A 15,163-nucleotide genomic window follows, 5' to 3' on the forward strand; every position below is an offset into this window, starting at 1 on the left:
CCTGTAGCATAAGCCACATTGGAGTGCAGAGTGCAGGTGGGAAGTCTGTATTACTAAGTTTTAAATCTGTACTTCTGATTCTGCCCCAGTTAACACCACTGAAGAGCTGGGATAGCAGACACTGTGACATCCAGAAGTCCTGTGTCTGACCTATACCTGACAGAAACTTTAAAAGATAAAAGCCAGTGCAAGAAATACCAATCCAAACCCCTACTTCTCTATTTACTGCATCAAGGTGAGAAGGAACCTACAGTGGTGTTATAGAACTCTTTTCTATTTTGACTTCAGGTACTGTTGTTCCTAGACCGTGAGGACAGTCTATAATGTACAGTGCAGCATGGTTTTAGCCCCATAACCTATTCATGATTTAGCAACACAGTATTTAACAGACTCGGGTTCACTGAGGCATAAAGGAAATATAGACAAGAAACTTGCCATTAGGAAGAAGTGATTTATGAAACTACCCAAAACAAGTCTGATGGAGCACATTAAAAACCAAGTATGACTTATCTGGACAACAGTGAAACACCAACTCTTCTCTTAATGCAGGAATACATTGAGGGTTCTGATCAATGTTTCATCTCTACAGTATTGTCAGGTTGAAGAGGTTTCGGTTTTGGAGAGTGCACTGGACAATAGCACCTGTTTACAGACTCAGTTTATTCCATAACCCCAAAATAATCCTGCCTTGCAGTCAGGGATCATCAACACAAGATTCACTCATGTAATTAGAGAGACAGAGAAGTGACATTTTAAGTAGACATATTTTACATATGCAGTTTGCCCTGCAGTAGGTCATATACCTCAAACTCCTGATGGTTCCATGAGATAACATTAGCACTGCCAAGTTCTCTGTCAATATTAAATGCTCTCATCTCAGACTCAAGAGTATCTCTCAGTTCTTCCCGTGTTTTGAAGTTCCAAATCAAGTTTGATCTAGCATGATCCTGAAGAAATCTAAAAAAGAAGTCACATAGTTTAAATCCCTAAAAACATCATCTGAAAGGCACAAAGGTGCCTTTCAGTCAGCAAGCTAGGGAATATCACTAGCATCAGTGGACCTTAATTACAGGGCACAGAGCAGTGGTCTCAGGTTTGTTACAGTAATTATGGTCGCTGACTCGTAGAGTGTTTTCATACTCACGTAGGTCAGCCCAGACTAAAGCACACCTGTATCATCCCTTTGGACTCAAGTTTATTATCTGCATATAACTGCTGACCAGGAGATATGTCAGCTATCGACCATACCTACCAGTAAGGGCTACAAGTAAATAGAGCAGCAGACATGCACATACCAACTGCATTTTAAACCAAAAAAACCCCAAATGGTTCATACAAACAAAGTTGATGTCTCAAGTGTAACAAGACAATCAGTAGACATTCTTCAGTAGCACTTACAGAACAGCTTTTGGATCCAGAGACTGTCTGAGAACAGCACTTTAATACCCATGGTTTAGGAGAACGTAATACCCAACTGAATGGAGCAGTTAAGTTTATGGAACTTCCCCAAGCTTGCTTTCACAGTTCATTGAACAGTCAAGATTTATTAGCCCACTTAACACAACACCCCTAGCCAGTGATAGATCTTTTTTGGATGGAAGCCCCTCCCTTGTAAACTCTGACAGCTGTTAAGAGCTCACAGGTAAGCAAGCTGCATTTAGGACCTGTGGCACTATTTGAAATTCAGTATCCATGTGCTTTCTCTTTTCCTGCCTTATACTCAGGTCTGTTCCAATAGTTAAAACATCTTGAGTAGCTTACAGGTTGGGGCACCAACAAACTACAATGCTTTCCAGTGCTGTTTTGCTTGGCTTTCGACATCAGGCAGATCCACACCTGCAGTTTGTTATTTACCCTTTTGGCTCAAGGGAAGATATTATGTAGTTTGATAACATTAGAAAAGCTTTCTAAATTCTTCCCTTTCCTAAACAGAAGCTAAACCCTTAAGCATAGCTTGGGATTTTTTTTTTTAAGAAGTAGCTGTTATTAAACAATTGCACTGCTTCAAGGAAGGGAGATATTGAGAAAGTCACAGCAACTCAGAAGATACTAACAAAAATATCCAGCCAGGTAATAACTTGTATCTGAGACTATCATATTAACTTTAGTATTTTTACCTGTAATAGAAGAGATCCCAGTTTGCCTCTATTTTTATTCTCTGGCGTCGTTTCCTTAATATCACTGGCTTTTGAATCATGTTCTGCAAAAGAACCAAATTTAACAAGTTAGTAGAAGCACATACTGCACATTTTCCTCTTTTAAAACAGAAAGCTGGGTTTTTACGCTCCTTCAAAAGCCACACTAAGTTAATCCTCATTAATAACGTCTCCTTTTCTAGTAAGTAGTAACAACAGACTTTCACAAGTGTTATTTACACCAAGTTAAATCATGCCAGAGAAACTTTCAGCTGTTTAACAAATCATGCATTTAGAAGCAAGTTATCCCTGAGAAACGCTTTGTTCCCCATCACCATAAGCATTCGTCAGCTCCAAAGCTGACTGAGAGGAAAAGCCACAAGAAGAATGTTTTGCTCTTGTAAGGAAGTAACTAGAGCAAGTCACAGAAATAAAATGCAAACCTGAGCTGGTAACTGAAAGGTTCCCTAGTTTGATGAAGCATGAAATCAATGTTATACTCTACATGAGGTACCACATGCAAGCAGAAGGTCTGAGCAACAGAATCCACACAAGTGGCAGAGACATAGAGACTCACCATATTGTTTCTGTCCTGATAGTGACGAAAAGTTGGAAGAAAAAGAAAAAGTACATTTAACAAGCCACAGCCACTAAAATAATTTAAAGTGGTAACACCAAACTTGCTGCTACCTTTTCCAAGCTACTCTTGCACATGTTTACTGTGAAATGATACAACTCAGAATTCCACATAGAAAAATGACTGTTTAAACTCAAGTATCTAGACAAGATGTTCCAAGTGCAATTTGATCTTCCACCACTGTATTTCACGTTTCTCCATTTCTCCTCTGTTTTGAACCTAGTTCAGCATTATTCCATAAATATTACCTGAAAAAATTGTGCACCACAGTCTACATCAAACTTCAGCTAGATTTTACTAAGTTAAGGTTTCCCTAAATTAAAGCTTATTGTTTCATCAGATTAAATACAAAGACAGGCATTGTGTTTTTCATCCTTCCTTGCATATACAATAGTCTATTTCACTTGCAGAATGCATAAAACAAGCTTAATCAAGTTAATAAAGTTAAGGGAAATACCTCATAATTCAAAGAGCTTGTCATACAGAACATAGTAATAAAACTCAAGGAAAAAGGAGACCAACAGTAAGAACTCAAGCAGTTATAAGCTACCCTCTTAGATCAAAACAGTTACTTATCACTTCTGTCTTAACTGTGACTTTATGTACACTCTTGTGTGCCATGTAAGCACTGAGATACCTATAGTCAAGGGAATCCTAACTTGGTGTCCCTGTCCACAGGAGGAGGGCTGGAACTAGATGATTTTTAAGGTCTCCTCCAAGCCAGGCCATTATATGAGTCTATGATTCTTTAAGCAGGTTCCATAATTAAAATATCAGTAACAAAGTACATAATTTTGAACGCAAAGAATATGCAGAATTTCTTTTAAATGTACAATTTTGCCACATTTCAAGGAATTTCCTCTTCTGTACAATTATCTTAGAAGAAATGCACATAGGTTGCATTTCAGTTTGATAAGGTTAGCTAAAGCTTAATGCGTATCCTGAAGGAATCAATTTGCATGCTTTATATTCTCCCTGGAACCCATTTCTAACCTAAGATGAAGAGTAATAAGAGGTAGAGAGTTTTGTTCACCAGCTGAGTGTGTGCTCCTCTCCACGCTTAATCAAGTTACTGTAACAAATAGTTTCAAATACTTTTACCTCTTTCTGAGCTATGCCCATTCGATCTCTCCAGTGCATCAAGACTAGATCCACCTTCTCTTTGGCAAATTTTTCAACCTCCTTTGCAGCTTTTCCAGCCAGTCTCTGCCACTCTGGCACTTTATTAAACTTGCCATACTGATCCTGCAGAATAAAGCCAATTAATTACTTAGAGTTGTAGGTTTATCAATATCTTTGATATGCAGGTCAATGCATCAGTCAAAGTGTCTGTATTAAAGTCACTAAGACTCTACATCTATATATGGAATAGGTAAGACAACTACATTTACTTACAGTTGCAATTTTTAAGTTATCTCTAACATGCATCCTATCAGCATCTTTTTCAGGAACAGGATCAGCACTGTCAAGGTACGCCAGCAAACCTGGAGGCTAAAAACATTTAAAAACAGTGTAAACCCACATGTGGCTAATGAACAGAAACCATCGCATCAGGCAACGAATTATTTCTTTAAATTAGAGATTTCAAAAGAGATTTTATATTCTACTCTGAAGCAAGTATGTAAACTTACAGCATTTTTTTGCTCTTATTACTAAAATGCCACCATCCTCAACAGAATCATTCAACAGAGGCCTATACCCTGTTTCTTAAAGCAGCACTAAATGCAGTTAAAGAATGCAGGAAGAAAAGAGTTGATCCCACAGCACTACTGAGGGGAAGGAATAACACTAGAATCCATCCATATGCTCTGATATGGACTAAATGTTACATGTGACAGAGATGAGACGGTCTTATTCAACTAAGTTTTCCCTAAGATAGTAACCAAGATCAGGACAGTTTGCTCTGCCAAAAATGAAGGAACTGCTATTTTGAAACTAAAAGTTAGTAATTTTCCAGATGTAATAACTCCTTACCATGCTATTCTTTGAACTAATTTCACTGAAGTAACTTAAGCAAGAACCTTTTAGGAGGTTGTAAAGGTTTAAGAACGTTAAGAAGTACCAGAAAACAAGTTTATCCATGTTACAAGCAAACAAAGTTGGACAGACATGAAAGCATAAACAGAACTCTTGCCTTAATTTATTATTAACACTAAAAGCATTAGAGACATGTTTACGTCTCCCACATTTCTGTCCTTTTAATAAAGGAAAAGAAGTCAGACATCTTAAGAGTTTTGTGTCATACACCATCTCAAAAAGTGGCAGCAAAGTAACAGAAAACTTTTAGAGTGTGATATGCTTTGAACTAGATATCAATATCCTTTAAATAGCAGATGCCAGACTGCTGATCTCCCAGGTAAGACTACCCTCTTGAAGGGGAAAGGGGATCTGCTTACTATATGGACTGCCCCAAGTTTTTGATACCACAGGCTCTCAGATTTTATTCCTTTCCTATTCCATATACCATTTTTACTCACCAAAATACGTTTCAACAAGTTCATAGCAGTTTTGTTCTCAGCTGTCCAGAGGCCAACCAAATGTCTACTTAACTGCCTGAAAAAGCATTGAAATTAACAAACTACAAGTTAGTATTTAAACAGATTTTTAAACCGCTAAACTGTCATCCTTACCATGTTGATGAAATGAAGATGAGCAAGAGCTTCATGCTCTTGAGTGAGTAAGAGCACAAAGCGTTATATTGTTCAAGTATTTGCTTGGTATGCTTTTAAAGTGTGGTCTTTAGAAGTTCCAGTGAAGTTAGTGGTACAGTAGCAGCACATGCTTTCTGATCTAGACCTCAAAGAACACTTGAGCAATAGAGCAGAAACATCTAATAATCAAGTGTAAATTTATCCAGCCAACCTTAAGTTACAGCTAAAGTTAAGAGTCTGGAAACCATCAAGAACTGCTACCTGCTCTACCTAAAGTTCTTAATACCAGTTATTGGCTAGAAGAGCTTTCTGGGAGCCTGCCTTCTATGCCAAATGGTGCTTTCCACCAACATTTGTCACTAGGGTTCTACTGCACTGAACCAAAGCACTGCTTACAAGCAAGCTGTAAGCAGTAGCACCACACAGGACTAGTATGACAGACGGTTTCACACTAACTCTCTCCTGTGTGACATAAAGTGGCATTAAGTTCCACTTGTCCCTACATTCCCTAGCAACTCTAAGCACATCAGGAATGCACAGCTAAAGCTTCAGTAATCTTGTATTCTGGTGGAAGTAATTAAATCATCACTCATCTTTCCCAGTATACCCTCAGAGCTCATGCTCACAAGTTCTACTGATTGTTTTGTTCAGGGAATGATTCCTGTGAGGAGACTCCTCTCCCAGATAGGCTGGATAACCCTAAATGCATGCAAGATGTCTGAGGTGTGCACACCAGCTTTTATATAGTTGTATACTACCAGCTGAAACTTTCTAGAAGTTCCAGACATTCTACTTGTCTTTTCTTTCCCTGAATGTATTCATTTAAAAAAAAGTAAAAAGAAATAAAAACTTGAACCTTTAATGAGTAACCAACCCAAGTCCACTTTGGCCAAAAAATAACCAAGGGTTTATTAAGTGGCTGCAGTCTCAGCTGAAGCTTGCTCTAAACATAACCAGATGCTGAAGAAAACACTCTCCTAAAGAACTGCAAGTTTTCTTCCCTGACCTCCCAGTGCTTCTAATGTTAGCTAGGCCATTACTTAGATTTTTTTAAACATGATATATCAAGTGAGACAGACATACCTATTTGTAAGCATCCTCTGATCTGTGCTTATTGTAAACATAGCAGTGTGCAAGTGACGAGGTAAGGCACCTTCACTGAGGGCAAGATCTTGCATTTTGGTAGCAATCTCTTTGTCTCCTTCCTTTGGAAACAGGGCAAGATGATATTACTAAAGAAAGAACCTTTGTTAAGCTGCTTTTATCTTAGTTTACAGTTCCAAGGCCTTCTTGACCATCAATTACACCAACTAATATTCAAAAACCAGAAGCTATAGTATGATTTTTTTAAGTGGGAGTTCTCAATAGCAACTGCTCAAAGTGGTAGTAAAGCCATGGACCAGGTAACTGAGAGTTACATCTACGAGGACAGTCACTGAAGAGGGTAAGATGCATGTCTCCCATCATAGATCAGCAGATTGGTAGTACAAGTACCATTTCCACACTGCAATGGTAAATTACGGCTTAAAAGAAAATAAGAGCCACATATAATTGCTTATTGCTTGACTTTTGTCAACAGTAACCATTTAAGATTAATGGGTGCTGTTCAGTTTAGACAGCCACATGGATAAGACTGTCACTCAGGATACATTCGTTGCAATGAATAAGAAAAAGCTTTTGCTGCATTTTTATTTGTCTAAGTCCCACTACAGTTCAAGTGATAGGACTTCTAATAAACAGCACAGCAATTTTTAGCTATCACTGTCAGGCATATCAATGGAAACTTGCAGATTTATAATAACTCTGTGTCAAGTGTTCATTCACTTCCATTCCAAGAAAGTATTAGATGGATTTCAGATGCATAAGGCATTGTGATACAATGAGGCACTAACTTAAGCCCTGAATTTCAACACAGGAAGTGTCAAGAGTCAGTTAGCAAGGTCACCCTGCAACAATCACGAGCAGCCCTTCAGAAGTATGGACTGGGTCCATACATTATGTGGTATGGAAACTAACAAAGCCAAAGCAAGAACAGAGGTTGACACCACTAGTGCGCTCTGGGACACTACTGCCTGCTAATCCCAGTCCCATTCCATCTGGCAATGCATCCCAGAAAATAAGGCTTCTCCTCCTTGAGACACCCTCTAACATGCAGGACAAGTCTGGTGGCTCTGAGGTATGTGACTGAGCTACATACAACATTAACAGTCAAATCTTGACTGCAGTATGAAAACATGCAAGGCACTACACCTAATGTCCCAACTCACATGCTTTCCCAATCCCAAATGTAAGATAAAGCAAGTCGCTGTATTAAACCACTCACAATTAAGCAGTTGTTCTGTTCCTTGTTTTCCCACTTCCCCCTCCCCTCTCCCTATCCTGAGAAACTAATATTACAAACTTTTATTGGTAAGCAATTGCACTTCCAAAATAGACAATACATATTTAACATGCCATCCCAGCTAACGTTGATAAAATCTCACCTCTATTATTGCCTTCATTACCAAACCTGCTCCTTTCACAATTGCCATGGAAGGGTGCTAAAACAGAACGTTGACAAAATAATTATTCAATTGCAAAAAAACAGAAGATTAGATCATCGGTGCTTCAGTTTCCTTCACTCATCTACAGGGCTAGTCTACCTCCAATTCTGGATAAAAGTTAGTATTTCAGTTTTGTGAAAGCTTGCCTCAAGAAGAGTTCCTTTAAACTTGTTTAAAGAGATTCTTTAAACAAGAATCTCTCATGCAACTCCCAGACAGATTTCCCAGCACTGAACAACAGTATATATCAGAGAGGCTGAAATAACACTGAGGAAACTGTCTGACACAACTGACACTAACTGAAAAGCAGAAGAGCGTATTGTTTTTACACCAAGAAGGCGTGACATTTTAGCTAATAATCCTAGAATTCTTACAGGTTTACTACTGAAGAGTATGTTACTCTTGTTTTGTAACTCTTAACTCATTTACTGAGAAACAAAATGGTAGAAGATTCTCCAAAGAGAGGAAGATCTGTGCATCTGCTGAATTAGCCTAACGTTTAACTAGTATTTTTAAGTGTTTTTAGAAACCAGTCTTAGACGGTCTATCCTACAATGATCTGGCATATCATTTACTATAGAACAACCACACCAATCTGATATCTGAAGGCAGCAATAGGTAATTAAAAATTTTACCAAGGTAGAAAAGGTTTAGGGACATCAACCAGTTGAACAGTAGACAAATCTATCTTTCAGGAGAACAAGATAAAGTTCATGTTCACTGACTACCTAAAATCTCTAATAATAGTAAAAAAGTCTTACCTGAAAGAGCTTAAATAGTGTTCTTCCATTAGATGCCACCATTTCCAACAACATGTCAAACTGCTGCCCCTCAGTAGTCTCACTATATGGAGCACATAGGGCAAATGTCAGGAAGTCCAGAAGTGAACTAATTACTAGGGCACCTGTCCCATGATCCTGAAATTAGAAAGACAGGTATGTAATACAGATACAGCATTTCTCCCCTGTCTTGAGAGTATTCATGATGCTGAAGATGCTCTTCCCTGTCATACTCTGAACTAGCCTGCAAACCAAAACTACAAGTTTAGAATATGGCATTACTCCAAGTATGGCAATACCCTGGTAAAGTATTGGCTAAAGCATATCAGACACTCATGACTTGTATAACGGTGTGCTACAAACTACTTTTTCTACTTTAATCCCACAAATCTGAGTTTATACTATCATTTTATTTAAAAGAAACATCCAGTTTCCATACTACACGTGCAAACATTTGTTGCAGGACACTAAAGTTCTGCAGCACAGACAGCTACATTCTAACCTGTCAAGATCCAAGAACTTCTGTATTTTTTTCATTTGCAGGTGCAAATGCACTCCAAGATAAATCCAAGTACAACAAAAACATTTTCATAGCAATTAGAAAAAGTACTTAAAGAAGGTACCTGTTTTCAATATTTTACTTACCACATGGGAATTGAATTTCTCTAGTAGATTTTCTAGAAACTTCTTTGAAGAAAGAAGAGAAGCTTTGTTCAACTGCTCCTGCCTCAAGTCGTAATCATCATGCATGGGCTACAAAAAAAAGTATTTATATGCAGTCACATTTCAACCCTCAGTTTTTAACAGTTGTAATCCAAAAGCCACTCTCTGAACATAAAAAGCACATCCTACTTCAAGTTCAGCAGGAAATCACTGTAAAACAAGTTATTTTGTGTCTGAACACACTGCAGGTTGAAGGGCAGTCCCTATTTCTACATCTTTCAGTAGCCTGAAGTGAAAGAATCTGAAATTTAATACTTACACACATAAGAGCACAAAGCATGTCAATAGCAGCATGGGTTACACCATCATTGTTCCTTTTGAGGGCTTTCACAACCTTCACTCCTAATCGTTCTCGAAATCTTTTGAGAGAAAAGAAAAACCACCAAGATTAGAGAGGAAATAGCAATCTTAATGTTAAGATATAAAGTGTAGTCGGTGACCAAAAGGGGCCTGTTGCCATGGCATTCAGCAAGTCAGTAACTGTATTTTCATAAACTTGAGATGCCTTGATAGGAAAACTTTAATATTTACTTCATTGTTAACTATATGCCAAGCACATTGTCATGGGTTTAGTAGCAGGGGGAGGGCTACAAAAGTGATTTCAGTTAGAAACTACTTGAAGTTTCACTGTCCTATCCTATAAAGAAGACAATGACAGCCAGTTCCAGGAGGGACTTCCTCAGTGATGGCCAAGGCTGAGCCAATGATATACACTTCTGTGATAACATATTTAAGAACAGAGGAAGAAAAGCCTGTATTGCAGAAGAAATTCCAGCCCAGAGAAGAGCAGAGAAGAACATGGGCTAACAAGCAGACTCTAAAGTCAGAGTAGAAAGAAGAGGGGAGGAGGGGCCTGGGTGGCCTCCGTCTCCCCTTCCAGCAAGAAAAAGACTGAGAGCCAAGGCCCCTGCCGCTTGTGGAAGACCACTGAGCTGTGGAGATTCCACCCCCCCACCCCCCATTTAGAGGTCATGGAAGAACCCGTGTTGAAATTAGTGGTTACATGAAGGAGGCTGTGACCCCATGAGAGACCCAAGGATGGAGCAACATCCTGCAAGAGACCTGTGGCCCGTGGAGAAGAAAATCCACGCTGGAGCAAGCTTTTCCTGGGTAAGACTTATGGCCTCAGTGGAAGACTCACGTCAGTACAACTCAGCCCACGAAAGACTGCACCCCCTTGGGGGAGTGACCCACAGAGAGAAGTCCATCAAGGACTGTCTCCCATGGGAAGGGACCCCACAGAAGCAAGAGAAAGACTCAGAGTCAAGACCCCCCTGTAGCCTGTGGTGAAGACTATGGTGGAACAAGTTGTCCCCCTGCAGTCCATAGAAAACCATCGGGGTGCAAAGACGCCCCGGCACCCCATGGAGGAGTAGCCCCTGGGATAGCAGATTGAGAAGAACTTCTGTCCAAGAGATGGATTCACTTTAAACAGTAGCAGAACCAAGAACTGACTGTGACCCCCAACCCTTCCCCGTCCCCCTGTACTGCAGGGGGGAAGAGAAAGAACTTAGAAGAAAGTGGGGGGGGGGGGGAAGTGTTTTATTTCTCACTCTCTTAGTTTTTATCTTGTTAGTAATAAATTTAAGCTCTATTCCCTAAGTTGAGTCTGTTTTGCCCTTATCTATCCTCATGAATTCCTTGCTATTTTTTTCCCCCTCTTTTCTGCTACTTTGCAGAGGGAGGGTGAGAGAGCGGCTTAGTGAGTATCCTGGCATCTGGCCAGAGTCTAACCACCACATACATTCACCAAAATAAAGACATATTTCTGTAGTTACAGGATACTATTTACAGAGAAACAGAACTTAATAAAGGTCTCATACTAAGTGCTTTTGTACTCTTCACATCATTCAGTTGTTCCACAGTCCCTAGTCAGAAATATATCCAAGAATTTTTCATTTTCAGAACAGACAGTTTTTCTGCTTCCTTATGTTATTTAAGACCCAAGCTCCAAGCAGCCTGTACTTACTGCAGAAGCAAACAGCTTCCTAACACTGTCTTATCTTGTGTTGAACTGAGGATAGCAATAACATCAGCAAACTTTAGGAACTAAGAACTGCCTACTTCAAGGACAGATGAAGGTACATTTTAGAAGTTTTTCCACTAGGAAAAACATTAAACCATATTTGACTCAAGACAGAGTATTCAGCAAAGGAAGAATCAGCTTTACTTGCTAATGATTACTTGGGATTCTCAATTTGCATTAAAGCCTGGTGACAGACTTGCACTACTGAATGCAACTGTGTACAGAGTCTTCCAGTCTTTTTCAGAAGTGAGTCCTAACTCCACTTCTCAGTTTTAGAGACAAGTTATTAACAAGAGCTCAAGAATTGTTTTCACCTACTACTTCCAAGCCTGAAGAGACTAATCACTTACTTTGGAAGCTGAGTAAAGGCGAGGAAGCCTGCTTTTGAAGCCACTAGTCGTCTTACTGCTTGGAATTGGCTTTCAAGCTCTGCATTAGACGCTGCAATATCACCTTCTTGGGAGAGCAATGCTGTTATGGCATTATTAATGAGTTTCTCCTTGTTTTCTGAGAACAGACCCTGGTTAAAAAAATAATAATTAACTTCTTTATGCATTAACAACATCTTAAAATGATGAATAGAGGATTTATTCTTACATCTTGTGTTACTGCATGTAGTACCCCACTGTAGGAAATGTTAGCATTGAACCTGAACACAGCATCTGCAAAGTTACCATCTGTAAGAAGACATAACAACAGTTAAGTACACAGTACCTGACTAAACATCTGGATGCTTTAAAGAGCACTATAAACCCATATAAGAAGCATTAGCTTACTTGGAGGAGCAGCCAAAAACCTCAGATGAAGGCTCTCTACTTCTTCATCTACAGGCATACTGAGTAATCCCCAACGCTGGCCTTTGTGTGTGGAGGTCATTTTCACACAGACATCTCTATTACCAGAAGCTCTCACTCCATCCAACAAGCTAGCCAGGAGAGAATCTCTGGGTTGGGACAAAGACACACAAATACAATTTATATCAGTGCAGTGATGCCAAAGAACAAAGTTATAAGAAAAATTAAAAAAAAAAAAATCAAACACAGAATGAAAGGTAGCAATACTTGCAATCTCTTAGTAACACTAGTGCCAACAGCTGCACCTGTGGAAAACGCCACTAACTTTCAAGTGTTCCATTATTCACTATAAGAAGAGAGTTGACTTACATCTAGGATAGCCAGCTGTACCCTTTCACTAATGGGATCAATTCTAGATTATCTGTTAATGAGTTACACATGTTGTGAGCCAATTCATCTCTGTGCTTTCTGCAAAACCTCATTTAGCAGGATTAGACTGTATTACAACTGCAAGTGCATTCAGGGACTATGCTGTTGGTTGTTTTAAATAGAATCTACTAAGACTGTCTCAAACAGAGAGCTCAAAGGGTTCACAGCCTTCACATTTCTGTATCACTTGAACTGTGCTTTCTTTCCTTGTCTCAGATATACTCGCTATCCAAGTACAGCACACAGAGAAAAATACTGTTTAAGAGAAATAGGCTGTATCTAACCATCCAACACCCTTCCATGTTTAACAGAAAACTTCTGGACAGATTTTCTCAAAGTTGGAATGAAGGTAAATGGGAGAGATTTAGTTCCTGTAACAAATCTTGATTTGTAAGTGGCAGACTGCTAGAATAGTAAGGCTTTGAGTTAACACCTCCAAAGGTCAGAGTTTATGGAAGCTGAGAAACTAGAAGCATTACAATGGCAACTTCCATTTGAATTTATAACCCACAGGAGCTCCACTTACCTTTCTGTCGAAGAGTACTTCCGAATTTGTCCTTTGATAAATTCAATGGTGAAAAGCTGTGGGTTTTCACAGTCACATACTATTGCAAATACCTAAAAATAAGGGAAAAGGATCACATTCATGAAGCAGTGTTATTCAGGTAGTCTACAAATTAGGGCTCTCTTATTTATACTAACAAATGCTTATCTTTTAGAGCTTCTGTTTGAAGAACTGGTGCTGGAAAAGGATGCCTCTTACCTCGCCTAAAGGTTTCAAAGTTGCAATGTTATAGGTAGCTGGATCCCGCTCAACTAAGCAAGCTTCTGTAAGAGCTAGCACTCTTTTCACAGGTTCCTTATAAAATAAGAGAGGCATGTTAGGAAAGAGAATACTTAACACCTTAGAGGAACCAGATACGTTCAATCTGATACCCTTACCAAGTGTCTAGGTGTTATTTTTTGAACAACAAACTCTGCTAAAGATGTTATAGACTCATCATTGCTGTATTTTCCAAAGCGAAGATTCAAGTATTGCTCAAATTCTAGGGATTCTTTCCTTATTCGCAGGGAGATACCTATGAAGTTGCCAGCATGCTCTATTGCACTCTTGATAATTTCCTCCCTCTGCTCAGATGCAAACAGGTGCTGTGAATTTCGACAAGAAAGAAGAAAAAAATGAGAAATACAGCACAGCTGAAGAAATCACGTTCTGTAAATAATCCTCCACAATACATCTCAGAGTGGAGAATGTTCACAGCAGCTTAGCTTGCCTTTGCTGAGTGCATTGTATAGAGGTATTTATTACACAGGAGATCCACTATTAAGTTTACATTTGCCTTTAAGAAAAAAAAAAAAACCAACAACTATAGCAGCTATTCCTGCCACACATTAGCATGCTGTTACAGTGAACGGTGGCATGACCCACCTGTCCACCCTCGGCAACAGACCCTGACAGTCTGGCAAGAGTGAGGAGCAGGAGAGCCACAGTGGTAGCCCCAGCTGCTCTCTGCAAGGACTGCTATCCACCCTTGCTAGGCAAGGTTAGGGCAGCTCTAGAGGATCAAGTATATATTGCTAGTTTTATACCAGAGAAAAGCATGCTGCAGTACAAAAGACGTGGAAACCCTGATTTAGACAGCAGCCTGTTTTGTTAGTAGTGACTGAGGTAGCTATATTTAGGAATTAATTCATGGTTACTAATGTAAAGATCCTTTTCAGCTGTTTGCAGTACAGTACACAGAAACCCTTTAAAGATTTTAAAACCAACATTACACTGCAGTATTTCCCAAATAAAGCTCTGACTATCAGATCACAAGTCCAAAGAAGCAACAGCACCAATGATTAATCTATTTCTGAACAGAAACCCTCCATCATTAGGTAGATTAGTGACACACTGCCTGTCACTTCTGTAACTTTGAGAAATGACAGGAAACTCCAATGTCCACATTACGTTCATATTCACTACCCTAAAACACCAGATACTTTATGCTCTGTAGTTTTTAAACAAAAAACCCAAACCAAAACCCAACTCACACATAGTTTTCAAGTACTTTACCAATTTCCTTTTGAAATCTGTCCATAAGCCTTGAGGCTCCACAGCAGGGTCCCAAAGATGCACTTGTATGCTCAAACTATGTTGAACCTTCATTATGAAACATGCAGCTATAAACATCCTAAGAACTATGTGAAACTATTTTGTTTTAATACTCACCAATCTACTAAATCCTCCATAGAGGATACAGAAGCCTCCCTGATAGCCAGTAATATCAACAAAGCCTTCAATGTTTCTGTAGTCATAGGAGCACAGGACTTTATTTGTTGCAGGATCAATTTGGTCAATACCTCCAGGAGTCACTTCCAGAATCACAGGTTTCCTCGTATCACTCCAGTGATGTTTATAGCAGTTATACCTCTGCAGAGAGAGCTACTTTTACACCTCCAC

At 39.2% G+C, this 15,163-nt stretch overlaps 1 protein-coding gene across 2 annotated transcripts in view; it reads right to left on the reverse strand.

Moving 5' to 3' along the window:
- Nucleotides 1–15,163, reverse strand: part of DNAJC13 (DnaJ heat shock protein family (Hsp40) member C13) — a 56,774-nt gene that overhangs the window by 27,779 nt on the left and 13,832 nt on the right. For both annotated transcript variants that reach the window (XR_007628213.1, XM_050310065.1), the window contains exons 6-23: nt 14,933–15,133; nt 13,660–13,866; nt 13,481–13,576; nt 13,244–13,335; nt 12,271–12,437; nt 12,092–12,171; nt 11,845–12,014; nt 9,728–9,827; nt 9,391–9,498; nt 8,728–8,883; nt 7,907–7,963; nt 6,507–6,628; nt 5,250–5,325; nt 4,168–4,263; nt 3,874–4,017; nt 2,713–2,727; nt 2,118–2,200; nt 804–957 (exon numbers count right to left, since the gene is read on the reverse strand). Coding sequence is in view for 1 of the 2 variants with exons in the window: in XM_050310065.1 (XP_050166022.1) it covers nt 804–957; nt 2,118–2,200; nt 2,713–2,727; nt 3,874–4,017; nt 4,168–4,263; nt 5,250–5,325; nt 6,507–6,628; nt 7,907–7,963; nt 8,728–8,883; nt 9,391–9,498; nt 9,728–9,827; nt 11,845–12,014; nt 12,092–12,171; nt 12,271–12,437; nt 13,244–13,335; nt 13,481–13,576; nt 13,660–13,866; nt 14,933–15,133 (2,124 nt within the window). In the remaining variant the exon portion in view is untranslated. The remainder of the gene's footprint in view (nt 1–803; nt 958–2,117; nt 2,201–2,712; nt 2,728–3,873; nt 4,018–4,167; nt 4,264–5,249; nt 5,326–6,506; nt 6,629–7,906; nt 7,964–8,727; nt 8,884–9,390; nt 9,499–9,727; nt 9,828–11,844; nt 12,015–12,091; nt 12,172–12,270; nt 12,438–13,243; nt 13,336–13,480; nt 13,577–13,659; nt 13,867–14,932; nt 15,134–15,163) is intronic.

This window comes from Myiozetetes cayanensis, unplaced genomic scaffold (genome assembly GCF_022539395.1).
Source record: "Myiozetetes cayanensis isolate MyiCay16 unplaced genomic scaffold, myiCay2020 scf1, whole genome shotgun sequence".
Taxonomy (NCBI): Eukaryota; Metazoa; Chordata; class Aves; order Passeriformes; family Tyrannidae; genus Myiozetetes; species Myiozetetes cayanensis.